The following is a 26,943-nucleotide window of genomic DNA, read 5'->3' on the forward strand; positions in this document are numbered from 1 at the left end:
AATGCAGCAGTACTATTTTTAAAAGAAAAATGAGATGACATATCTTACCATCCATGAACCAACTGCCATCAGAGGATATGTAGGCTTTATTAATGATAAGGTTAAGATCAGTAAGGATTTGTACAACTTCAAGAAGGATTCCATGTTTGTTTGCACTGTCAACCTGCATCACAAAATGGAATAAGTACCTTAAAGAAACCATAAAAAGTGGTAGATGGTCAAAGAGTGCAAAAAGAAAAGAAAGAAAATCGGAAGGTCATACCCGTATCACAGTTGCATTCTTGCAGGCTTCATTATCAATCACAACCCTAACAAGGATGGTAAGTAAATATTACTACTTCAGGTTTCTATTTACTCTATTGAAAGTAGAAAAAAGAATATATTTTTTTGCTTACCTGGGTGGATTCATTCTTCTAATGAATTTCTCATATTCATCATCCATGGCATGGGAAAAGCTCATGTTCATCTCTAAAAAGAAAATAAGAAGAAAAAAAAGAATCAACCAATGACAGAAACCAAGGATAGTACTCAAAATACCAGCGCCCAATCAGAAACCCAAAAAAAAACAGGAAAAGCATATGCAAAACCTTAAAAGGACTTGTTTTTTGGTGAAAGGCCTAAAAGGGAAGTCTTGAAAACATGTATGAAGAGAAAGAGGGTAAGGTGAGAGAGACAGAACGGAGGGTGTGAAAATATTCAGGAGAGAAATGAAAATAGAGCAATTAAGAAGAGCTCAAAAGAAACAGAATATTGACAATACCAAGCCAAAAAAACGCCAATCAAAGACTTGAAAAAGTCATTAAACAGATACAACGGAAACGGCGAAACCCCATCACCCCCCACCGCCCCCACAAAAAAAAAAGATAGTTCTCTGTTTCCATGTGAGTTTGGTCAGTGGGGCTAAAAACTCTGGAGCACTACACATTTACCCCTTGTAAAGAAGAAGAAGAAGGGAAAAAAAAACCATTCCCAACAAATCAAAGCCATTGAAAACCTTGAAAAAGAAAAACCAGTAATCGGAAATCAAGCACAGATACTGTAGCATAAGATTCTGGCTGTAAAAACTTTGAAAATTTCCAGCGACACAAAAACAAAACGTAACTAACAGAACCCACACTCTCAAAAACAGAAAAAACAGAGAAGATAGAAGCAAAAAAGCGCCTACCCATTATTGCTTTTTTTGAGAAATTTGTGATCTGGGGTAATCAAAAGTTGCTCTCTTTCTCTGATTCTCTCCTAACAAAGAAGGCTTTTCTTTCCTTCTATTTTGCAATAGAATGAATGATAGTAAAGCAGAACAAATGCAGAACTCTATTTATATACCCAAAAAAGAATCTTAGACTCCCCTGAATCCCCCCCACTCTCATTAAGGTAACCAAATAATTGAAATATCCCGAAAAATTACAAACTTTCTTTAATACAAATAAAAATATTATTTCTTCTTGAATCAGAATCAGACACACCCCGACACGATACTCCAAAAACCTGCAACTTCTGAAACTACCCCCTTGACACTCTCTCTCTCTCTCTCTCTCTCTCTCTCTCTCTCTCTTTTCCTTTTCTTCTTTGTTTATTTTTTTTTCTTTTTCCTCTCTAAATTTTGTACTGGGTAAAGAAATTTCTCTAATATGGGGAGAGAGAAAACAAAGGAAGGCGTAATTTAGCGAAGGGTCACCGCGGCGTACTTTAGAGGATGGAGGGTAGGGACGGTGCTAAGGTGCACCTGTTTAAGACGGAGTTAATGAAACAATTAACCCACGTGTTTAATCGACGGGCGGTGATCTTCCAAGGTTTGTGGAGTGAACCGCGGTTGTGTTAATTAGCTGTCTTGTTAGGATTGGTTGGTTTAGGTTATGAGGTCGTCCTAAACTCCCCTAGCGCCCCCCCGCTCCGTACACCTTGGATTTAGGGCCTAAAAATCTATCCACCAAATCCATTTTCTTTTTTTTTTAATTTGATAAATTATTATTACATTAAATTTTTACTTAATTATTTTATTTTTATCATATAGAAATTTAAAAAATAATAATAATTAAATATATTTTAAAATTATAAAAAAATTTAAATAAATTTTTATTCTTTTATTACTTTCAATCAAATTCGTATACTTTTTATTTTGAATTAAATAAGTTTTTATAATTAATTATTATTAATAAAAATATAACTTATTATTTTATATCTATATAATATTAACATAACGTTGATGTATAAGATAAAAAATGTCACATAATCATTTTATCATATCAAATTAATATGTTACGTCAGTATTATTTGTGATATGTCAACATGTTATATTATCATCAAATATAATATGTTAATATATTATATCAACACCACAAGATATAGAATGAAAAATAACATTTTGATTAAGTCAATCATTAATCATAAAAGCTTATTTTACTCAAAATAAAAATATAATAACTTATTTGACTTAAAGTAAAAATATAAAGATTTAATTGAACGTAATAAAAGTATAAAGACTTATTTAATTTTTTAAAATAATTTAAGAGTTTTTTCGAATATTATGCTTTAAAAAAATTAGTTTATGACATGTCGTCTAATATTACGTCTGTAAAAAAATGTATTCATTAGCTTATGTCCCCTAGCTTAATTATGGCTTAAGTAAAGGTATAATACTCACATAAGTCCATAAACTAGTCAAGAACATCATTCAAGTAAATCTTTATTATTTTATTACGTTCAATCAAATTCTTATACTTTTATTTTATGTCAAATAAACCTTTATAATTGATAATTGATTAATTGATATTAATCAAAATATCATTCATCTTTTTACATCCACATGACACTGACATAATATTAATGTGGATGGTGAAATATACTACATGGTTATATTATCATGCTAAATTAACATGTCACACTATCATCAATTATGGTATATTATGTTAATATGTTATATTAGTGTCACGCGATATAAAATGATAAATAACATTTCGACTAAATCAATTTTTAGCTATAAAAGTTTATTTGACTCAAAACAAAATTATAAAGGTTTATTTAACTTAAATTAAAAATACAAAGACTCAATTGAACTTAATAATAATATAAAAATTTATTTAATTTTTTTTGAATAATTTAAAATTTTTTAAATATTATATCATAAGTAAGTAATAAAAAAATATCTCAAGGTCTAAGTTGGGATAAATTTGCCCTCTAAAATTTAAAATTTGACATTTAACTATTCTATATCTTTTTCGTTAGAATTTTCTTTACATTGTGAAGAATAAAATACCAGAATAGTCCTTATTTCATTAAATTAACATTAATAATACAATTAATCACTTTTTTAACCTCAAAAGACAAAATTATTCTACCTTATATCACAAGATAATCTTTTATAATTTATCCTTATGACTTTGTTTTTAGATCGACATGATAATTTCATATAACACACTGTATTTTAATTTATTAATTTTAATTAATCCACACAGTAAAGATAATGAAAACATGTGGACTAAATTGTTGAGTAGTTTCTTTTTTTTTTCTTTTATTAAATAGAAAAGAAGATGCATTGTTGATAGGATCATAATCATCATCATCATTCATTCCTTAACTAAACAATTATTGGGTTTTAACTATATTAATTTATTATTATCTTTGCAGTTGAGCTTAAAATGTGGTCTTTGACAAAATCATTAACTAAAAGAACTTCTTAGCTTTTTATCTAAATCATTACCTAGTTGGCTCTTTTTTTTTTTCATTTTTGAGTATTTTTTTTTTATTTATATGCTTGACATCTATGATTTATAATTGAATATTGTATATATGAATAATAATAATAATAATAATAATAATAATAATAATAATAAATGTATTTAAAATATACTAAATAAAAAAAAAGTAATGGAGAGGATCTCGTCTGCATTGAGAATATAGTGCTACAAAACCTTTCAAAAAAAAATATAGTACTACCAAAGGTTTAACTTTTAGGATTTTATTTATACTGATTTTTTTTTGTTTTAGGTATATATATTTAAGAAATTCGAAAATAGAGAAGAGATTTGTAGTTTAATTATCAATTCTTCAAAAAAAAAACCATTAGATAAAAAATGAATTTGTGTTAATTTTATTTATTCCAACTTTATTTCACCAACTTAGCTAGTAGTTCAATATCAAACTCAAATAACAAATCAAGTTCAAGAAGTCTAGCACTTTTCTTCAATTATTGCATTTATACAACAATCATACAATATGTACTTATAATAAAATTTTTTGAGAAAAAAATGTATAAATGTATAATTTAATTGAATCGAGTTGAATTTAAATCTATCAATCAATAATTTTTGTAGATTGAATTTATGTATAAAAAATGAAACTCAATAGAACTTCATTGGTTTCATCGGTAATACTATTCATTATTGATGGATTTTTTATAATTTTTCAATGAAATATTTCAAAATTTGAACAAATGCTCCAATATATTTGACATTATAATATCAGAATAATGTCAATTTACCCATATATATATATATATATATAGTTAAACAAAACGATATGAAAACAATAAAGGCAAATTATAGGGCAACACATCATGTTCCCTTACCCCGAAAGCTCAAAACAAATCGAGACCATGTGCACGAAAATCAGCCGCCAAAGTTTTAAATACAGCCTTTTTGGTGGGATATGAATGCCACCACATGGTTAGGCAAAGCCATGCTGCATTGCCCTTGCCTCTGACCTCTCTACCTCCATAATTAATATTTATATTTATATTTATATTTATATATACATACATGTTTGGGGCACCATCACCCCACACTCGCGTGTCTTAGGGTGTGCATGCCGGGCTCTTGTCCCTCTCCTCTCACTTGCCCACATTTGCTTCCCCTTCATCCCCTCATTTTATGGCTTCTTAATTTGATTTTTGTTTTGTTTTACCAACAATGGCCATGATTCCTTCTTAATCTGCAACTGCGCTGCAAGACAGATAGTTTGAAACCTTTGAGACTGTTCCTCTTTCATTTTTTTTTCCTTATCGTTTGTAGTTTTAAATTTGGTCATGTTTGTCCTATTAGGTGAAAGGCTCAAGGTTGGGAAAGGGTCAGGGATTTGAGAATAAAATACCAGCTATGCTTGTTGCATGGTGGTGGTGATAGAGATTCCAACTATTGTCTTTAGTCAGATATGTGTGTTGTGTTCTATCATTGTTTTCAATAACAGTTTGCTCTAATCCCTAATGACTTGATTAAACGATCTATTTGTAAGATACCAGGATTCATTTATGACTTTGTTCAGCTTCGGTAATTCTTTTGATCGATAGATGATCATGCACTTATCATTGATGCAAATGTTCAAATCGTTACTTAATGTCTTAGTTTCTCGTAGGTATTGCTCTGCTCCCCATGAATTGATGCTGGAAAAGGATGTGAAAGCAATGTAATGTTATTCCACCAAAAACCTGACCATTTATACAGCGGTTGACTTGAAAGGGGCAAACAGGGTCAGGGTGATGGTGATGGGGAGGTTGGTGGTGTTGGTGCTACATCCATTGGATGAGCACTGGTTTCAAATTAGGCAGAAATTGCGTGTGGCAGGTGCTTGCCAAGGTACACAATGAGTTTAACAATTTACCATGCGCAAGCAGCAGATCATGAGACCGGAAGAGTTAAGCAGGGATGGTGGCAGGATAGAACCAAACTCTTGGCATTTGTCTTCACGATACTCTACATTACTATGCTTTTCCAATTTTCATGGGCTTGCTTTCAGACCATGTAACCTCATTGCAAAGTACTGTCCTAATCAGCCATGTCTGAGGAAATGCACTTCGTGCATTACCTAGGTGAAAGAAAGAAAAGATTACTGGTCTTGGAAATGGCATCCCTTTTCACAATTGCCCAAAGCATTCGGTGTTAATTATCCCAGAAAGTATGATTGGCACTTAGTCTTTCTCTTATCTTAATTTCTACTAGGAGTACTATTTTTATTTCTATTTTTTTTCTCTGAAATATGCCAGCGTATTTTATTAAATGCTATGAACTTTTTTAATCAAAGGATACAAATTCACTGATACCCCATCAGTCAAATAGGGTTTATCTTACCAATTATTCATCGGAAGTTAGAACATGGAGATTTTTCTATGTACACTCTCTATTACATTAAGTAATGAAAAATGTCATAAATAAAGCATGGTATCAAGTATTAAGAAACTGATTAAATTGATCATGTCTAAGCCATCTATGCGCATAATTAGGAGGAATAAGGTCAAAGGTTTAATCCTTTTTCTTCTCTACACTTTTTCTATATATATGTATGTAAATAATTAATATACAAGTCAATTGACATATAACTTTTTAATCGGATCAAAGATGGTAATAAAAAGTTTTTAATTTTTTATTATTATATATAGATAATTTGATATATATATTCATGATATTATATAATTACCTTTTAATCATTCTTTATCTAAAACTGTAAATCAATCATTATATACATGTACGCATAAAATAAATAAAAATGTAATTATATAATTTCTCTTTGACTCTTATTATATAGATTAGGGATCAACCATGTAGATTCTGATTCTCCTTTGGTGATTCTTTTTCAATCCCTTAATTCCCTAAATGTTACCACAATCATTAGTGACAATATCAAAACACAATTCCCATCATCCCCTTATCATCAAACCCAAAATCCCTTCCAGTCCCAGCTCTCTCGAAAATCGCAGCCTTCCCTTCTTGCCCCTACCATTCAAGCTACAGAGAACCACGTGACACTCCCCAAAACCATCATCCTCCCAACCGCCTTTTTCTCCCAAAGCTAATCTTAACTAATAACTACCATTCCACCTGTCCCTTAATCCAAAGGATTACTTAATTAATAAATTTATTTATCTTAATCGAACATAATTAAAGAAAAAAAATTACGCTAAATGACATATACTACGTGACAAATTATTATATTTTCGAACTCGATATGATTAAGAAAAGGAATTAAACAGTTAACCGCAATTAACTGTTACTAATAGTTTCGGTCAAAGGTCAACGCGGAGGGGGGACTGAAACTGATATACCGACCGACCTCTTTGTTAGTATCTTTTTTTTTTAATTTATTTTTTTGTCTTTTTGGTTTTTAACCTCTTTGGGAGTAGCAAAGCTGCACGTGATATGAGGCGGACCGCAGGCCCCCGTGATCGGAAATTACATATGGATCCAGCATTGCAGTCACGCACGTAACACGTGCGTCGCTAGTGATATTCTTCTGTTTTTCTTTTTTTAAATAATAATAATAATAAAATAGTAAAGGTCTCTTGGAGCATCCAAAGGGTCGTCGCCAACTCAGCATCCACGTCGGTCGAAAGCTTAAAAGGTTAAAGCAGGTGAGTGCGATTCTAACGTAACCAAGATTGAGGTTGCCATTTCCATTCCGCAATTTAGATTTATTTATAATATTATTTTTAAAAAAAACCAAATAAAGAAAAATAGAAAGAAAGGTCAGCCTCAGTTGATATTTTTGTTATAATTATGTTTAGTTTTATAATTTTAATATAATTATAATTTTAATATTGGAGATTTTGTCCCTAATTTCCCTTGGGAGAGATGGGATGTTTGCTTGGTGTTTGTGATAAGTTGTTGCAAAATCAGGTTTCGACTTTTGACCCCCACTTTGGGGAGTGAGGGATCCTTTGTTCAAAGTCTTGGAGAAATGACACAAAGATTGGAAAAACTCCACAAGATTTTGTCCTTGCTTTTCTTTTCTTTTTGTTTCAATATTTACAAGATATGACATTTTTTTTCTTTTTTATAAATTGAATTTTTTTTTTTGCATTTCAAAAGCTTTAAATTGAAGTTCATATATAAAATGAAACAATTATTACTTTAAAAGATTTAAGTTAAAATTTTATATTTAATACACTATTAATATATAGTATTTATTGATCATCAATTAATTATAGTAACAATCTCCTGATTCTTTGACATTGATGTAATAAAAAAAATAATGTCAACATTTTAGATTTAGATTAGTGATATACTAACATTCCATAATAAAATTTATTCAAAAAAAATTTAACATTTGACTTTATAATTGATTCATACTTTATGTCGAATTCTCGGCTTTTTAAATATAAAAAATATAGGAAAAAAGAGTCAAAATTTCAAATTTATCACATTTGGTGGAGGAGGTGAGGGGTTTACAAGATGGAAAACGCGGCCGTGTATTAAATGAAACGACAAGTAGGCCACGTTCTTTGGGTACAGTATCCAGAGTTTTGGAGGCGTACGAAGGAAAGGAACAGAAGTGGTTCCACAGGGCCGAATCCCGCAGTCTCCCATGAAATATACTATAGGGACGTTGGCCCATAAGCCGTCTTTTGTAGGTATCCCCATCCCTTAGCCACAACAGAAAGAAAAAGGGGGAGAAAAAGATGGCTTGTGTCCGAGGCTGTGGGGCAAAAAGCACAAGAGTGGGTGGAGCTCAATGGCTCATTGTCCCCATCTCCACCGCTCATTTTGTTCAACGTTTTCTTGCTCAAATGAAACAAAAGTTCATTAGTTGGGCTTTATTATGGCCAAGAATTGCTCACCGTGTTATCAAGAGGGCGTTTGAGGATAAAACGTTGACTAAAATATAAGTTAGGCTTAATGTTATCAAGGTGTTTACGATGTCCACCGTCGATAACCTAATGATCAATAAATAAAGTGTAATGGTTATTAGTGTATATAATCTTTGCGATTGTATTTTATCTAAAATAAGGTTAAAAATTTATATGATGCATTTAAATTTTTAAAAATATTGTCAAAAGATAAAAAGAGTATTATTAAAAAGACTTTTAACAACATTGTTGAAAAAAAAAACTCAGAAAAATCAAATTTGCTATTGTGTGACTTCTCCTCCTGTCGAGTTTCAACTCAACTAGGTTGCATATACTACAAATAAAACATTAATTTTTTAAAAAAATTAATCAAAATATTTTGATGAAATTAATTTTATTTCATATCGAGCCAGTTTTTTTATGGAAAATTTTGTAGAAAAATTGGTTATTTTTTACATAATTTTGAACTTACACTCTAAATGTTTTATCAAAAGCCTCATTTACATAAACACCACTCAGGGTCATGAAATTTGCACGTCGTGCCGCTTTATACCAGAGAAAAGAACAACAGAGCCACGAGAAGGCACATGTGTATATAGCGATACAAACCACCAAGTCGATGGCATGCACGTACGAATAAAACATCACATCAAAGGGTTTTCATTTCGTTGTTACCTAACTTTCTCAAAGACCCTAACTAACTGTAATTACCATCTACTTAGATGTGGTCGCACGTCATCATCGCCATGATCAACATGGAAAGAAGGTTCTTCTGTCTTCCTCCCTTTCCCACCTGCCAAACCCTGGCTGAAGTCATTTGTTGGTTGGGAGGTCGGTCGCATGAGATCTATGTCTTTAATTTTCATCTTTCTAAAGGAACACCGAGTGCGGTATATAGCGATGGATTTAAGAATTTAGATTAAAGCGTAATCATATAAAACTAAAAATCTAGTCAATGATTATCGTGGTATATAGTTTATTCTAACATCAATTATTGTAGGCATAATTAGGGTTTCCAAAAGCAAGCTGTTTCGGCCTTTGAGAGGTACAACTGTTTTTTTTTTGGTGGATTTTATCACGTGTGACAATGATTATTAATGATCGGTTGGTACCATCCAAATATATATGGTTGGGATTGTTATGCTTCAACAATATTATGTAACCCTAATTAATTAACAGATTCATTATCATAAATTAATGAAGAGTAATAAAACTGGTTTTCTCTATACACAACCTAATGATGAAAGAGAACTTCTTAGACCATGATTTACACGTTCTAACACTCTAATTAATCATAATCTCTCTCATATAGTCTACCAAAGTTACAATTAATAGTGGGTGACTTGAATTTTTATGTGAATTGTCCATTAATTATACCAACATTCAATGGAAGATGGAATATCACAATTTCATCCCGTTGATCTTATTCACATACTTATCAAGACTACAAATCACGACCAATAAATGAATCAAGCTCACATTAGTGTATTATGAGCTTACACTAAGTGTTAGCACGTGGTGATACTAAACGTACATCTTAAGATCAAGCATCACATGTCCAATAATTTTTTGAATCCAAATTACTAAAAATTAATGATTTTGAATCATTCCTTTCTCTCTCTTTTTTTTGTTCCTTGTAAGGACTTGATCTTTATGATACTTATCAATTACATTCATATATATATATATATATATATATATATATATATATATATATATATAGATGAATGAACAACTGAGGTATATCATCACCATGCATATTGCATGTTCCGGCAGCTGGGGAGGGGAGCATCTAGCTCCATACTGTTTTCGTATCTTAAAAAACCTAGTGAGGATGAACTATAAATTATCTGGGTGACAAAGCCCATCAAAGATGTAACAGGAGTCACTTTCTTGAAGCACAAAGCCTGACCCTAAGCCCACTAACATTCTCACAACTTTAGCGGGACTTTGCAACCAAGGTGACTTTTAGCTTATACATACCTTCAAAGTCCCAAATTGAAGGCCAAATGTGAACTCTCTTTAAGGCTGAATTCTCACAAGGGCTTTCTTACCAGCAGCCCAGAGGCCTTGTATAATTCATTATATATATATATAAAATAAAGGAAATACAAATAAGTTGTCTTTTATTTAAAATTGATTTAATAATTCATGCCATTTTGAGAGAGAATGACAATGGGGCATGAACAAAGAAAAGGCAGATTATAGTAGATAGCTAGCCTAAAATGACAACCCTGAATCACGCCACTTCTCTTCTGTAATCTCATCTAATTTCAATAGCATCTCCGGCGTGAGATGATTCTTCCAATCTCCAACCTCACTACGCCGGAAAAATACATTGGTGTCATGTGGGGACGATGGTTTCCCACCTTTATTCACTCCTAATTGCTTAGAGCATCGAAACTACACAATCTCAGTATATCATCCACCATACCTCTGCTTTCTTCTTCCAGGGAAAGTGGGCACGCTGTGAACTCAGCGATTCTCCTTAAATGGATTTCGGGATGCTCTTTCATTTCCTCATACTGCAAAAACGGTAACCTTTGAGGGTTTTCCAGGCTCTCTTTCCAATTGCCTAAAGCATGTTCCCAAAAGGGTCCGTAAACATTCACTCCTCTGCAGTCTGCAGAACTTGTCAAAGGTCTCTTCGAGTGGATTGGTGCCCATTTCCTTGGTTCTTACCTTGTTAACGAACTGCCAAAGGGACACAAAATTATCCTTGGGGTTCCTACGCAGATACACGAGCTTGCAAGCTGAGTTCTTCAGACTCTGGCAGTGACACAAACGGTAAATGAGTTGCAATTAGCCTCGGAGAAGTGCTGGTGGTGGTGGAGGTATCGTCGGCCTAGTAATTGATGCGTGGTTCAAGCTCCAAATCGAGGACAAGAGCATGAGGACTGTTCGTAACCTAAGGGTGATTTATAGGGTCAGGATATTTGGCAAACACAATCGCCTTTAACCAAGTCGTGCCAGACTTGGGAGTAGTGGCAAGGAAGTTGTCACTATCTTGAGCTTGAAAGTTCCTTTGGCAAGTGAGAATCGTGGGCAAAGTCTTGCTTGAGTGCCAGAAACCTTGAAATTGATAGAGAGGATGTCCAACCCAACCTTCTTCGGTGGGCAGTGACGATATTAACTGCTTGCATTCTTCAGTGAGTTCCTCATCTTGCAGGTACTTGGGCAGAGAAAGACCAGTTTGAGGTGTTTGCATGGCAGTGAGAGCTTGAGAATCAGAAGGTTATTGACTATAATGATTCTAGGCAAGAAGATTTTCAAGACTATAGTATAATTAAAAATATGGTTTGTAGAACAACTTTTCAATAAAATACTGGCATTCTCTAGAAGCTGTTTTCTTGTCTACATGTACACATAAAGGGGTAAACTCTTTAGCATATGTATTAAATAAAATAATGCATGTGTTATATTTTTATTAAATTTTTTCATCCTCGTTGTTACTAATAAAGGAGCTGGTGTACCTATGCTTTGTCTTTGATTCTTTAAGAGTTTTACTTTAAATAAAGGAGAAATTATACCTATATATGTTTTGTCTTTGATTCTTAAGAGTACTACTCTAAATGAAGGAGCAGGTGTATCTATGTTTTGTCTTTGATTCTTCCAGCGCTTTGGCAAATACTTTCTTTGTAGTTAATAAGTCTAGGCTTCAATTTTGGATCAAAACAAAGTGTGATGTATCTTTCAAATATGGTTTATTTGAAATCAACTTTAATAAGAAGACATGGGTGAAATTCTGAAATTCCGACCAAAGACCATTTACTATGCAAACTTAAAAAAATTTAGCTAATTCCATGTGTACGTACCCAAAATAAATAAATAAATAAATAAAACAGTTTGAGACCTAAAGGTTTCACGGTCTTCTTTGTCATTTGTCATTGGCCATCGCATAGGTTACATGAGGACTTGAAATAGACGATTTCAGTAGATTTTTACTAGGTTTTTCAAAGAACATATGGCCAATGATCCACTCATACTTGAGCACACAGAAAAACTTCAACGACAACTATTAGAATAATCAAACCACAGAGTTCTTTTGCACTGACATTTGAGCGAATAAACACATGTTTTTGTCATTAAAGAAATGTTGCACAAAGGATAATGGAGGTCAATTTTGATGAACTGACCCTAGACATTATTGAAAAGCCAGGTACTTCAGATTAAAAAAGAGACAATCAGGCGAGCTAGGTGGGAGACCTAAAAGATTAACCCAGAGTCATGCAACTTGTCTTGAGTAATTTGGTCTAGCTTTTCCATCATCTGAGGGGTCAAATGATTCTTAGCATCTCCAACCTCACCTCGCCTGAAAAATGCCTTGTACTCCTCGCCGGAGGCTAACTTTCCAGTTTTGTTCACCTCCATATTGCTCAAACTATCAAAGCTACATAGCTTCAGTATCTCATCCACCACGCCATTCGTCTCTTCTTGCGAGGAAAATGGGCATCCCAGGAACTGAGCCAGTCTCACCAACTGAACTTTCGGCTGCTCTTTTATTTCCTCATACTTCAAGAACAAGACCCTTTCAGGCTTTTTCAAGCTTTCTTTCCAATACTCCAAAACATGGTCCCAAAAGGGTCCGTACAGGCACACGCCTCTGCAGAACTTATCGAAGGTATCTTCTAGGGAATTTTCACCCATATCCTTGGTTCTCAGCTTGTTCGTGAAGTGCCAAAGTGATACGAAAGTATCCTTTGGATTCCTACACAAATACACAAGCTTGCAAGCCGAGTTCTTAACCGAGTCTGGCAATGACCCAAGGGGCAAGTGAGTTCCAAATAGCCTTGGAGAAGTAAATGTTGTAAAGTCAGCAACCCGGTTATCAATGTAGAGCTTAAGCTCCAAAAACGGCACAAGGACGTGAGGGTTCTCTGCCAGTAAAGGGTGTTCAACTTCAGGGTTAGGATATTGGACTCTATTCATCAAGGCAAAAACAATGGCCTTCAACCAGGTTGTTCCTGATTTGGGGGTGGTAACAAGAAGGATATCAGTATCCTGAGCTTGAAATTGGTTTTGGCAAGTCAGGACCGCTAGTAACTGACGGGTAGTGTGCCAAAAACCTTGATATTGATGGAGGTGATTTGCAACCCAACCTTTCTCAGTTGGTAGTGATGCTATAAGCTGCCTGTGTTCTTGGGTTAGAACTTCTTCTTGCAGGTATTTGGGAAGAGAAACAGAAGGTAGATCAGTGGGTAATGGACAAGATTCAAGGTTAAGTACAGAGGGCATGGTTATTGCTTCACTGGCTTGAGGGTAGCAATCCTTTTCAGTTGGTGATAAGGATGCTAGCTGCCTGAATTGTTGCTGGCGGCCCTCCTCTTCAACGTATTTTGGAAGAGAAACAGGAGGCAGATCAGTAGGCAGTGGACAAGTTTCAGTGATAGGCATGGTTTCTTGCCCAAATCAGCTAAGTTGGCGACTCGCTAGTGTTGGGCAGATACTTATAGAAAGGTTTTCTCCACTGTGAGCATCGGACAAAACTTTGAAACAGTGCTCTTTTAATAACAAAAGAAACCACGTGGGAATAATTAAAGTGGTGATTAAAGCGAGTGGGGGACTAGGCCACAAATTTTACTTTTTTAGGGGTAATGCATTATATATATACACAAAGGCAAGACTCAATGAGTCTCTACGTACATATCAGGTTGTGAATTCTATAACTTTATAGAAAAAATTGTGAGTGATAATTTTTTTATAAGTTTAATTCAAAAATATTATTTATTATAATTTTAATTATTTTTAGTTAATTTTTGACATGATTTGCTAATGATACCTTTTAAACAATTTCAAATAAATTAAAATAGTTTCGGTTTTCTCTATCTCGAGATCTAAACAAAAATTTTAAAATTAAATTTGGATTTTTTTTTCTTGTCAAATACTGTTTATTTCGTCATCCAACTCTTTTTTATTATTTCAAAAAGTAAAGATGACATCAAGATATATGTTTTAGGTTTTTAGATTTATTAGTTAGTATTCATAAAATCCCAAAGTTAAGCCATTGAAATTGATTGCACCTTTCTGTAAATTTGAACATTGTAAGACTTTGGTATCTTAAAACTAATTGCAAGTAAACAAATTAAATAGTTATTAGGTATAACATTATTCATTTTTTAATATTATGTTATTGAGTTTTAGGTATTGTGAAACTGATTTTTAGACATTGTGTGACTGATTTTTAGATATTACATGAATAAGTTGTAGGTAATGCGTGATTGATTTTTAAGTCATGCCTAAGAACTAATCACACAATGCATATCAATCAGTCACATAATGCTATATCAATCAGTCACGTAATATTTAAAAATTAGTCACATAATACCTAAAAACAAGTTATACAATGTTTAAAAACAATCAAAACTACTGAATTTTATTTAACAATATAAGTAACTTTAAATAACACACTATATTCCATTTAACAATATAATCAACTAATATGACTATTTAGCGAAAAATGTTCAAAATACTCAAAAGTTTTTCTTCATGTATCAAAAACTATTCTAAAATGCTTAAAATATTCAAAATGGTCAACCACTTCAAAATGTTCCAAATGCTTAAAGATTTTTCTTTTTGGTAAGGAATATTTTATAATTAAATAATCTGACGAGAAAAATTCAAATAATATGACTCAGTTTCAGGCACAGACCTAAACAGATGGGTCGATTTCATTAAAAGTAATTTTATCCAAAATTAATGTTAAAATTATAAAGAGCACTGTTTTTAAAAACACTTTATTAATTTATAAGTGGTATTTGGAAAAGAACCCTTCTATATACTATTTCTAAATCAAATATTGATATTAATTACTTGCTGCACCATATCTTGCTAATTGAGTCAAGATAACTAATTTTATAGGTACTCGATCAAGTCTTGTTTCTCACAGATTTTTTGGTTTTTGAATCCTTGGCCCCTATACTATTTTGTTGATGCCTACTGGCAGATACATCTTGCTCCGCTTGTGATTGCTTGATGACCCCTGGTTGCTTGCTGGTATTGGTACTCTTTTATTAGCCTGGCTCCAACATGCTCGGCCTTTCCTATCGTGTGATGTCGACTGGAGCCCTTCACCTTTGCTTTGTTTTGTGATTGCTTGATGCTTGCCACCATTTGTACTTTGTTTTGCTTGCACTAGGTTGTCTTATTTTTCAGCTGTTTGTACTCCTGCTTTCGATGCCAGCCCTCTGCTCCTCTACTAGGTGGTTTCCGAATGTCCACTTACTGGTTCCAGACCATTGCTTGGATTAGATCATCGATTCCCTGCCTTACTAATGTACCCTGTTAAGGTATCCTGTTAAGGATGACTGGTCTTTGAGCAGTGTTGCTCCTACTCCGCCCCTCTCATAGCTGAACTCTTTTGTACATTCTATGATATATCACCTTATTAATAAATAAATTTAAAAATTAAAAATACTTAAAAATAAATATTTATAATTTTAAAAATATTTCTTTTAAAATTTTTTTTGAGCTTTTATTTTACAATTTTATGAGACGTATTTTGTGAATAAATCATCAATATAAATATTAGGATTAATATTTGATGTAAGGACTGTGTATAGTTTCTATGCTTTGTCAAGCCATCAGATCTTGACACCTAATTATTGAGATAAAAAGGATAAGATCTACCTTCTATTTTCTTCAAAATAATAAATTCCAAAAGGACATCAAAATTTAATATAAACTTTTTTATTTTTTTCTAAATAATAAGTCGCTGTGACCTAAAACCTCATAAATGAAGTGACAGGATTTGATGACCTGATAATATATAAACGTTATGCACAAGTGCATCAAATATTTTCTCTAAATATTATAATTCTAACATTGCATCAAACATAAATCATTTTTAATATTTGTGTCTTAACTCGAGAGTCAAGAGTTATTAAATTGGAACAATTTTCAACTCGAGATTTTTGTATATCAAATAAAAAGGAAAAAAAGTTAAGAAATAAGAAGTTTTCACAAATTTTTCACATTTCTTTGATAAATCATAAATGGGACAACATAACTTTATGATAAATCATACCCATTTTTGAGTTAGCCATTTTAATATACGAGCTTGTTTTTATTATAAAAGTACATGCCTACATTAATCTATGCCAAATAAGCAATAATCTCTCATAAACTTTTAATTTTTTCCAATAATGATAAACGTACCTACATTAATCTATGTCACACTATAAATTGTTTACTATCACATAAATATGAGGAAGCTTAAAGAGTAAAAGGAAATCCAAATCCAACCATATCACCCTTAGGATGGTAATTACCAATCAAATTACCCCTTAATTGTTGCAAACAAACATCAATTGATAAAAGAGGATTGTTAAAGATAGTTGCATCATTTTTCCTCTTTTTCTTTGTAACTTTTATGTGTGATTAAAGGAAAAAAAATTCCAAACAATGGCTAAAGGCACTTTATTCTTACTTAACTTTATACAATATTAATGATTATTTTAAGTAAAAATAAAACTTGGGGTTTATATATATATATATATATATATATATATATATCTCTCATGGTCCTCAAAGTTGAGTAATATGCCCATAAAAATGTGCAAATAAATTAACTACATCTAAAGCACAACGATTAAATTTAACATAATTTAATTAGATACGTTATAAAAATATGATGCGATATATGATACCAAATACCCCCGAAGAGAATATAAGGAGAGAAAAAGGAGCCACTTTACAGCTTGGGTCTTTCTGCTTTGAAGATGCACCGAGGAGTTATTATTACGGCCTGCTCCAATAAAGATAAGCTTGGGTTTCGCTTTTGAACCATTTGCAGTTGTCACTGTTATACCCACACAGCATTTTTCCTTCCAGTTCTATGCATTCCCTTCTAATTTGATTGGAAACAGAGCACTATTGTAATTGTATGAACCAGAACAGTGGAATCTAACTCTTAGAATAAGACCTGACAAAGTGTTAAAGCTAGCATGTTCTGATATATGTATCACGACAACTAGTGTTCCACTAGCCAGCCAGCCAGCCAACATCATTCATCTGCAGCACCTCATCGATTGCTGTCAAAGATCAATATCTGTCCCTTCTTCTGTGAGAATGGGAAATGTTTGAAGGGTATTTCAGCATGGATGGAGGAGGGGCTTCTCTGGCTTGTACCTGCAGAAAAATCTGAGCTGGTTGCTGCGCTTGCTTGCATTTTAGTACTAACTCTAGACTAGCGTGAGCTGTTGCCTTTGACGAAAAGCGGCACCCACGATTTTATACTTTGTGAAAGATTCACGGTGTGGTGGCTCCCATGGCCTCTCATTGTTGGAGTTGGGGAAGTGCCTCGCTGCTTCCAAGATTTCATGTTGAAATCTATCAAGGGCCCTGAACAGTGCCTTGGTCATGATTGCAGCAGATGAAGCGGTCAGACAACTAGCCATGCCCGCATCTTTTGATGTTAAGCTAAGCCATATCATTATCATCAAGGGCTGTGGTAAAATGATCTCGAATATTGATTAGAATAACAAAAATAAACTCAAATTATCTTTATCTTGTGATTAACATCTAATCGGGTTTCATATTTATGAAAATATTCTCACCTCATATTCTGTGATTGACAATTAATACGAGAATTTTTAATAATGTTAAATAAAAATATATTATATATTCTTTGAATACTAAACCTTAGCAAAGGACCTTATTAGGAAACTTATTAGCAAAATCCTAAAGAAGCTTGGTCCTTGGAATTCAACGCTCTCATTGCCCTATAGAAGCTTTCGTTCATTTCACGACAAATAAGATTGGAAACAAAAGAAAAAAAAGGGGGGGGAGGGAAGAGAACAATTTTTAGAGAATTAATTAAACAAAGCAAAGATAGAAAAATATTGATAAGGGAAAGATGAAATGTAATCCATACATTGAAAAGTCTTAATTTAATATCAAATGTATCGAAATCCTAGTTGGTCCTTGTGTCGAGATTAAGCTCCATTATGGACTTATGGTGATGTGATATCGATGCTGCCGAACAGACTGTTTATGAATTCTTTCCCCAGGAAGCATTAGCAGAGCCTAGGCTGCAAGGTAATTCTAAGCAGCTTTAACAGAGTGCAGTGTATGGCAAAGCATCAGCCTTAAAGATCTTTGGACTGACAGCATCATTCTGCACAAACAATTCCTGAAGTGCTTCAAAGTCTTTGCATCTAGAGCAAGAAACCTCTCCTCCAGCCAAGAACTGTAGTGAAGAGAATTAATGAGATTAACAGCATGCCACATGTTGGGAAAAAGACAAAGAGAAGGAAGAAGAGGCTAAGTGAAGCCGAAGTTACTTTCATAATTCCACTTCAGACACCCCCAATAAGAAGGAACTTGGATCGCCGGTTCCTAGAAGCGGAATGTACTCTGATCCTCTCACACGGACACTAAAGCACGCTGCAGTAACAACTCAAATAAGGGATCCAGCAAAAGAACACAAATATTATCATGTGCATACAAGTTCTGGATGGATGAGTTTTCAACTCTTTTAAGATCCTTAGAACTTAAACACACACATAAAAACAGGAAACACATGTAATTCTTGGCATAAAATAGAGCATAACTGTATAAATTATTCATTAGTCTAATAAAGAAATCTATTATAATATAATAAATGATGATTTTGGGCAAGAAAACCAACATCAAATTACCATTCTCTATTTTCACTACACTTTGGAGCATTGTCTCCATCTTTGTCTTCATATCAGAACTATCATCCATAAATGGGACAACAAGAGTCAATTCCCTGTAAATATCACGTACAAACTGGCATATCCTCTCAGCAAATTCAACTTCACCATCAGATATTCGACCAATTGCTAATCGCATCAGCTCTCCTGTCAAATCTGCAAGCTGTAAAAGAAGAGTAAACAAACAGCCCCTTCCATCATACATGCACATCTATGTCTGTTTGGTTGGATGTGTCATACTTTTGTGAGTATGCATGTAAACTTCGGAATATCTAGTCCAGTAATTTAGAAGCTGGAATTAAGTAGGCACTACTTTAACAGAAGATATAATGATATATGACCATATTTGCCTCAATTGTTTTCATCAGCCTGTGCCTTCATAATGCAGATACGATAAGTAAAATAGCATAAAACTCAGGCAGCTACCCCTAACAGATAGTCAAGGAGATTAATTTGCAAAGGCTCGAGAGATGGATCACTAAGTGGTAATAAACTAGCATTTATCTCATCAAGATTCAAAAGAGTTCCGGTTTGGCAGAATTTGAAGAATGTTACAGCTTCAACATACTCTTGTACCTGCAAAGACACAAGCATAATAAGGCAACTCACTAGTTTCTCTTCAACATTAAAGTATAAGGAGAAAAAGATGCCACCCCGGGAGAGTATGCTCGCCGTAGTTTCCAAAAATCAGTCCCTTGCAACTCTTTCACCAGTCGGGATATATGCTGATCTCTCACTGCTGCTAAATCCTTTTCTGCCTTTTCCAAAACTTCCTCTCTGTTGTTTTTACTAATTCTGTCATGAAGCACATTGTAGTTCAGAAGTATAACCGATGCAAAGTACATATCGATATGAACCAAATAAAAACAGTTCATTTCTTGTGAAGAAACAAACTCATAATGATAAGGAAAATAGATATTAAATAACAGCAAGTGGAACAATGCATTTCAATTAACTAATTGCATTCTGAACCATACAAATACGCAGCTTGCAAGAGAAAATATTATTATAGCATTAAAATCTTAGACAAAAAATGGGGGTAGCCAAATAAATCTCAATATTACCTGTGCACCTGAAATATGACTTTTTTACTATTCATAGTCACATCACGACTGGCTTTTACCACCCTTTCCCGTTTTTCATTCTACAAACACGATTGAGGTTTGATTAGTCATTGCATAAAAGCATCTTCAGCAATGAAACAAATTCATGTAGAAAGCCACATGATGCAAGGGAACTTTACAGCTTATACTAAACGTTAGAAATATGAGCTTTTTGGAGAACGTATCCACATTGCACGTATCCAACTTCCCAGCAAACTCAACTCTAATTCACTTGCTCAAAATATCTCGACCCCGAAGCTTCACTGCCAGAACAAAGGGGCCTAGATACGAGTTTAAGTTCATAATCAAAGTAGTTATCCATTATTTCCTATAACAGCCATTTCCCCAACTTTGTCCCGTGGAAATGAGGGCTTTAAGCTTTAAAGTTGGTGTTTTAAGGTTTTCAAGGTCAGCTGCTTCTCTTGGTATAAATAATCTCTAAGTTGTAGTTCATGACCCTAAATTTTCGAAAAACTCTAAATTCCTATCTAAATATTTTCAGGGTATTCAAGAGACCCAAGTCAGGGAATGCGAAATGAAGATGAAAAGGGGTGAAAAGAGAAAGAGAAAAGAGAGGAAACTCACAAGGGCATTGAGGTAATCCGCGTAGGTGGAAAAGGCGTCCTTGATGGAGAAATGGGTGCTCACTGTCCTTGCTCGTTTCGTTGAGCCCTCCAACGGCAAAGAGGCATCAGCAGCTGCTCGATGTCGGAGGGCAAAGAAGGAATTAGCCACCAATGATAAACAAACAAACAGAAAAAGGGTTCAGGGTTTGAGTGATTACCAGGAGGGAGGCGGTGGGGTTTGAACTTGGGAGCCATCAGCCACGACACAGATATCCTGCGGAATAATGCTGCCGAGGAATTCAACATCTGTTCCCTTTGCCACCTATACCTCTGTCTGCGCACCCTTTTTCCCACAATTTTCATTTTCTATTTTATTAATTTTGCAAATTAAATTTATTTTTTATATATTTTAATAAATTAAAATTTTTAAAAACATCAAAAATATCTTATTTCAGTGCTTATATAATATAAATATAACATATTATAACACTCAATATAGAAAATATTATATGGTTAAGAAAATGAATAAAGCGTTAGTACTATGCAGTATTATGTTTATTCTTTTGACTATCTATGATTTTAAATAAATATGGATTGAGACATAATGTTTTAATTTTATTAATTATATAATCTTATTATTTTCAAGATTTTCATTTTCAATTTAAATTATAAAATTTTAAATACCAGAATATCCCCCCGAAAATATTTAGTTTTATTTTCGTTGAAATAAAGGAAACGGTGCCGTGCGGGTAAAAGTAGAATGCTAAAACAGGATGTCGTTTCGAAACTCACTTGCCTCGAATACTGGCTCGGTTCGGGGCGCGCGGGCACTAGCCTCCGTCTCGTCAAAAACCGTTGGCTTCCACAACCGGTGGGCGAAGCTGCAGCTGCTTCTGGTTCTGAACCTGACCTCTTTAAATTCCACAAATCCGACGCTAAACAAAATTACTAAGGAATAAGAAAAATGGTGACGGTGATAGTAGCCACAACCACCGATCCCGCCTCGATCAACCCAGCCACCGCCCTCTTGGCCATGCCCGGTTGGCTCCCCGGTCCCTCTTTGTTCCAGGTAGCTGTTAGTATAATCACATTAATTGATAACACTATCTTGATCACGTGATCAATGAAAAATTTATTCTCAATCTTTACCAGACACGACGGTGACTTTGTTCGTTTATATTTGTCAGGACATCATAAGCTTTACTAATCGAAACGTTCGATTACTTCAACACAACAAAAGCATAGTCGAAGAGGATGATTTGGATCGCCGTTGGGAAGAAGCCACCGGGGAGGCCGTCGACGAGGTTATTTTCTTCAGCAAACACACCGCCGTATCCAACCGCCCTGCTCTCACTGTTCACCCGATCGGTATTTTTTGTTTGTTTGTTTAATGTTACTTTATTTTTTTTATTCTTCAGATCAAAAGCTTACTACTTTTTTGTGTGGGTGAAATGTAGGGGTGCCTCATTTGCGTGAAGGAGATGTTCCGCCACAGGGTGGGAGGCCCGGTTGGGCGGCGCCGCCTGACCCAAGGATAGGGCCATGGCTTAGGCTTTTGAAGATAATTGCTCAGTCTCATAATTTGGTTCCTGAATTTGAGGTCAATTTAATTTATTGATTATTGCTTACTATGTTGTTAAGTTACCTATTTTTGCTTCTTATTATTGTTTAATTTGGTTATAGATAACTTTGGAGGGTACCCATCATGGACCTATAACAACCAAACCAACTATGTTCCTTGAGATTGGTAATGCGGTATTTTCTTTTTTGGTCACTAGTTTAGAGCTTCATTTATTTTATTTTTTTTTGAAATAAAAGGAGAAACATTAGAGCTTCATTTACTTCAATATGACCATAGCTGTCCTAAAATTTGCATCCAAATTATATCTTGAAGAAAATTATGCTGAAATTTGAAGAGACAAACATAGAAATGAATGAATAAATGGAAAAGCGGCTATCTTTGTTGACATGGGATGGGATGAATGCTGGATTTCGTTTTATGCAGTTAGGATAATGTTCTTATGCGATTAGCAATTCGGATTTTATTTTTTTAAAGTGCTATACATGGTGAATCTTTGCCAGTTAGGATGGGATTGTTGTTTTATGATGAAATGTAGTTAGTATAGGTGTACATACATGCATTCAGAATGACTGAGAGATAAAATTGATATCTAGACATGGATTTTGTTTGACATTTTCTTTAAGTGCTACTTCATTGAGAAGAACTTTGTCCACAATTGATTTTGAGAAACATGCATTTCATTTTTTAGCTCTGTCACTCATCGAGTGTGCTACCCTTCATCATGTTACTTTTTTCTTTGCAATAGATTGCTAACCAAAAGGAAGAAGAAAGAAAATCCAGTTTATGTTTCAATGTTTAGTTGATTTCAACCGGAAGAGTCATTTAAGCTGTTTTGTATTGTGGCTCATAATTTCTTGTCTGCTTCATGCTGATAACCTCCCTGTACTGCAAAAAATAAAGCTCCTGTCAGATGAATTTCTACAATGGGTGTTTACAATGTACTTGCTTTCCTTTTTCTCTGTGTTTAATATGTTTTCTTTTTGGTTGATGTAGGCAGTACAGATGAATACTGGAAGAGGCAAGATGCTGCTCAAGTCATTGCTCTAGTTGAGTAGATATTTAGCCTTTCCTATACCAAGACTTAGTCATTAGCATGCCCCAATTATTATCATGCCTTTGTTTTTTTCTTTTTCTGGAATTTTATATGACATTTTGGTGAATTTATTCATGTTCGAAATTAGTTTTAACCCTCCCAATTTACTTAGATAAGACAATAAACTTTGATGGTTGATCATGAATAACTTTTTTTATACTTTCAATATAACACATTGAATTTTGGTAGTAAGTAAAATAGATAGTTAATTAGAAGTGATAGGCTTTGTTCCCTGACATTTTTTTGTTTGTGCTTTGAAGTTAGTTTGGAAAGGACTTGGGCTTGGAGGTGGTGATGAAGTCGGAAAATGGGGCAGGTACTGGCCAAATAACTGAAATATGTAGGCTTTTCTTAACCAATAATAATGCTGGCTTGATGCTCGACTACTATTTGTTTTGCTTAAACTCAGTTATGCCTGAAGACATCCTGTCCTGATAATATTATTGGTAGACAAGCAGTTATTTTTGCCTTATTTTCTGACATCCCCTTTTTGGTTTAATTTTTGGTAACAAAGAGTTTATTGTTCATGACAATATGCCTTTGCATTATTAACATAACCCACTGTTTATAAATTTATGTTATTCAAGGGAGAATGACAATAACAAAGTGCTTTTTGGAATTGGTGGTGGACATTATGCTCCTCGACACATGGATATAGTCATGTAAGTTACTGTTATGGATAACTTTTCTTTGTTTATATGCTACTCGTTCTTGAAATTTCTTCTTGTTACCACATTTTTCCTGTTATGCTAAACTTATCAAATGCCTCTTTAAGTTTTTTGTTCTCTTGGTTTCCCGGAAAATGAAAGGGCCGGCTATTGCAAGAGGCTTTGTTCACTATTAATAACCTTTTCTTTGTATGTAAACTACTAACTGCAGAAACAGTAGTGTTTGGGTGGGCCACCTGCTTTCTGGATATTCCTTGCCAATGGAAGATCCAAGTCACTCAAAAGTAAATGGAAATACGGAAGTTATTGGTGGAACCTGGAGAGAATCAATTAAAGTTGCATTTGCGGCTACAAAATCAGCTTTCCCTGGTGGGGAAGTTATGGCACATCTTGATCACAAGTATGTTAACTGATAAATATTTTGCATGACCTCATGGTTCTTATGTTTTTGTTTATATGTTGTGTTATTAATGTAGAAACATGTTCAAGTATTTGGTTACTGTTAGAAGCAATTAAGGACTGAGGGTCTCCAGGAGTTATGCAGCTATATAGGTTTTAGCTAGAGAGAGAGTCTACTTAACATCTAAGAGGCGAGCTGGATTATTTTGTGCGAGAGATACTGACTTGGTGTTAGTGAGAATTGAAGTTTGGGCTGGGGACATTAGCAGATCAGAAGATAAAAAAGGAATATAAAGTAATGAAAAAGAGTCTTTTGGTCGCTTTCCCCATCTGCCTTTCCCTGTGTTCCATTTCTTCTTTTCCTGAGAAAGGACCTTAGATCCTGCTCACCAAGCCACTTTTGAGTTCCTTTTGGTGGTTGCTCATAGCGATTGAGATGAACACATGTTTTTAATCAAATAAAATAAACACTTTCTGCTCACACTTATGGGAACTATTGCAAGAAAAAGAGAAAGAGGCTGAGGGTGGAGTTGGAAGGAGAGAAGGACTAAAAGCAATTATGCCTTAGTTTCTACAGATCATATCAAAGTTATGAATAATATCTTAAAGTTACAATTTCAGCCTCTGGATAACTAAGTGATGCCATTTGGGATTGGTTCCAGTGGATTGTGGAAGGGTTTTTGGTAGATATTTTAGATGCAAGTCATAGAGCACTTCTCTAGTAGAGATACTAAATAAACCTTCTTGGTTCTAAATTGTTTCTGAAACCCAGTGCTCCATTTCAGAATGGATTGTGAAAGTATAAAAAATACGAAACAGGGTCTACTCTTTTATTTGGTTATTTAATTTAACAAACTAAATGTATTATAACGTTGACTCCTGGATTTTCTGTGGTCACTTGGAATAGTGTTCAGTGGCTGTTTGGGATAGTGGGCTAAATGATTGTTGAATCCATTCCCTTGTCTTCGCTGCACATTTGTTTGTATTGACAGCTGGTGCAAGTTAATGAGGGATTAAAGAAAATAAGGGGTCGAAAATCAGGAGTAGAGACTAAATGTTTTTCAGTTATTATCTACTACTTTTATTCTTTTGGTCATGAATTATTTCTGCTATTGAAACTCTGCTGCTGGAGAACATCTTAGATACTGTAGCACAACACCCCTTGATGCTTATTCCTGATTTCAGGAGTTTCAAGAGCTGGCAGAAAAATGCAATTACTGCATTTTTAAGTGAGCAGAACATTAAAATTGGCAAGCCAAACGACTTCATTTGATTGCTATTGGTTTCTGGATGGACTACTTTTCCCTAGCAATAAATGTGCTAGGGATTTTTGTCGATGCAGAAGAATTGATTACTATAGAATATATACTATAGTTATTCAGCAGCATCCAAACAATTTTGGTAGGAAGCAAGGGATCCACCACAGTAAAGGATGAATGACAAAAGAGCAGCCTGTGCGAGGATGATCAAAAAGTCTCTGCTGATATATAAATGCTTCATGCTTTGTATTTGTTTTTAATGACTTGTTTTACTTTGTCCGTCATGGTTACAGCTAGTTGAACAATATCATATAAGTAATTAAGAAGTTTTGTATTTATACCTTGCTGCATTTTTGCAGTTAAATGCAATAACAAATCTTTTATCATGAATTCCTATGGCATTATTTGTTAGCATTAAGCTTATGTTGATTTTTAATATGGGGTGCTTTCTAGATTGCATGTTTTCGTTGATGCCAACTATCTCTAGGAAATGTCAAGAGCAGAATATGTAGACCATATTGGACTGAGATTTTGTATTAGAACTTGATGTCCACTGTATCATCAGGCACTCGTGATTTTTTCTCCCACCCAATCTAGCGACGTCGTTGCCGCTATTAGTTGGCTCAGCTTGCCTCTCTTTCGGAAGTGCTTGGTGTGGGTCGGATCTGTTTTGCATTTTGTCATAAAATCATTATTCTCTCTCTAAAAGACTAACTCAATAGAATGTGTAGTGTTCATATTTATAATTCTCTCATTTGCTTCAATATCCATGCCTCAGTATGTAAAAAATAAAATACACGCACTTATTGTTGTGTCAAATATTTAGAAGCATGATATACAAACTAAAATATGTGATTCATTGTTGTATCAAAGTCTCATAATGAACCCATATGACGTGAAGAGAGCCACGGTTTTCCTGCAAAATTTAGTACCATCTCAACTTGGCATCATCCATTGGACTCCATCCTTTTGGAGAAGTCTTCCAAAGCCTAAAGATAAGTCAGTCCAAATCTCCTAACAACTGTTAAAAACCTAACTAGATTCTG

General features: G+C 34.0%; 3 protein-coding genes, 1 long non-coding RNA gene and 1 pseudogene across 5 annotated transcripts; 2 read left to right on the top strand and 3 right to left on the bottom strand.

Moving 5' to 3' along the window:
- Positions 1 to 4,583: 4,583 nt before the first annotated feature.
- On the top strand, positions 4,584 to 6,011 carry LOC110422919 (uncharacterized). Its single transcript, XR_002445790.2, has 2 exons — positions 4,584 to 5,261; positions 5,347 to 6,011. It is a non-coding gene; the product is annotated as an uncharacterized LOC110422919 (long non-coding RNA).
- Positions 6,012 to 10,771: 4,760 nt separating this feature from the next.
- LOC110423577 (cytosolic sulfotransferase 12 pseudogene) lies at positions 10,772 to 11,759 on the bottom strand (annotated as a pseudogene).
- Positions 11,760 to 12,637: 878 nt separating this feature from the next.
- On the bottom strand, positions 12,638 to 13,948 carry LOC110423401 (cytosolic sulfotransferase 5-like). Its single transcript, XM_021437623.1, has one exon. The coding sequence runs from the start codon at positions 13,943 to 13,945 to the stop codon at positions 12,758 to 12,760; it is 1,188 nt and encodes a 395-aa protein (XP_021293298.1). The 5' UTR covers positions 13,946 to 13,948; the 3' UTR covers positions 12,638 to 12,757.
- Positions 13,949 to 18,364: 4,416 nt separating this feature from the next.
- LOC110423155 (Translin family protein) lies at positions 18,365 to 21,265 on the bottom strand. Of its 2 annotated transcripts, XM_021437303.2 has the most exons (8): positions 21,115 to 21,265; positions 20,916 to 21,028; positions 20,292 to 20,371; positions 19,881 to 20,022; positions 19,654 to 19,803; positions 19,189 to 19,390; positions 18,832 to 18,934; positions 18,365 to 18,737 (listed from the first exon to the last, which is right to left on the bottom strand). In XM_021437303.2, the coding sequence occupies exons 1-7, from the start codon at positions 21,257 to 21,259 to the stop codon at positions 18,834 to 18,836; spliced, it is 933 nt and encodes a 310-aa protein (XP_021292978.1). In that variant the 5' UTR covers positions 21,260 to 21,265; the 3' UTR covers positions 18,365 to 18,737; positions 18,832 to 18,833. The 2 variants fall into 2 exon arrangements, with proteins under 2 accessions (XP_021292978.1, XP_021292979.1); XM_021437304.2 differs by lacking the exon at positions 19,654 to 19,803.
- Positions 21,266 to 21,678: 413 nt separating this feature from the next.
- On the top strand, positions 21,679 to 26,287 carry GEK1 (D-aminoacyl-tRNA deacylase). Its single transcript, XM_021437864.1, has 9 exons — positions 21,679 to 21,965; positions 22,084 to 22,264; positions 22,354 to 22,496; positions 22,580 to 22,643; positions 23,472 to 23,524; positions 23,832 to 23,887; positions 24,159 to 24,233; positions 24,451 to 24,639; positions 25,824 to 26,287. The coding sequence occupies exons 1-9, from the start codon at positions 21,861 to 21,863 to the stop codon at positions 25,909 to 25,911; spliced, it is 954 nt and encodes a 317-aa protein (XP_021293539.1). The 5' UTR covers positions 21,679 to 21,860; the 3' UTR covers positions 25,912 to 26,287.
- The last annotated feature ends 656 nt before the right edge of the window (positions 26,288 to 26,943 follow it).

Source organism: Theobroma umbraticum, unplaced genomic scaffold, assembly GCF_002168275.2.
Source record: "Theobroma umbraticum cultivar Fairchild unplaced genomic scaffold, ASM216827v3 scaffold_20.0, whole genome shotgun sequence".
NCBI classification, from domain to species: Eukaryota; Viridiplantae; Streptophyta; class Magnoliopsida; order Malvales; family Malvaceae; genus Theobroma; species Theobroma umbraticum.

Coding starts and splice junctions, on each gene's coding strand:
- LOC110423401 (XM_021437623.1), bottom strand. CDS start 13,945: ATGCCTATCACTGAAACTTGTCCACTGCCTACTGATCTGCCTCCTGTT.
- LOC110423155 (XM_021437303.2), bottom strand. CDS start 21,259: ATGAAAATTGTGGGAAAAAGGGTGCGCAGACAGAGGTATAGGTGGCAA. Junction 21,029..21,114: donor ACCCCACCGCCTCCCTCCTG/GTAATCACTCAA, acceptor GACATCGAGCAG/CTGCTGATGCCTCTTTGCCG. Junction 18,935..19,188: donor TGTAGTGAAAATAGAGAATG/GTAATTTGATGT, acceptor TTGTTACTGCAG/CGTGCTTTAGTGTCCGTGTG.
- GEK1 (XM_021437864.1), top strand. CDS start 21,861: ATGGTGACGGTGATAGTAGCCACAACCACCGATCCCGCCTCGATCAAC. Junction 23,888..24,158: donor GAAGTCGGAAAATGGGGCAG/GTACTGGCCAAA, acceptor ATGTTATTCAAG/GGAGAATGACAATAACAAAG. Junction 24,640..25,823: donor ATGGCACATCTTGATCACAA/GTATGTTAACTG, acceptor TCCTGATTTCAG/GAGTTTCAAGAGCTGGCAGA.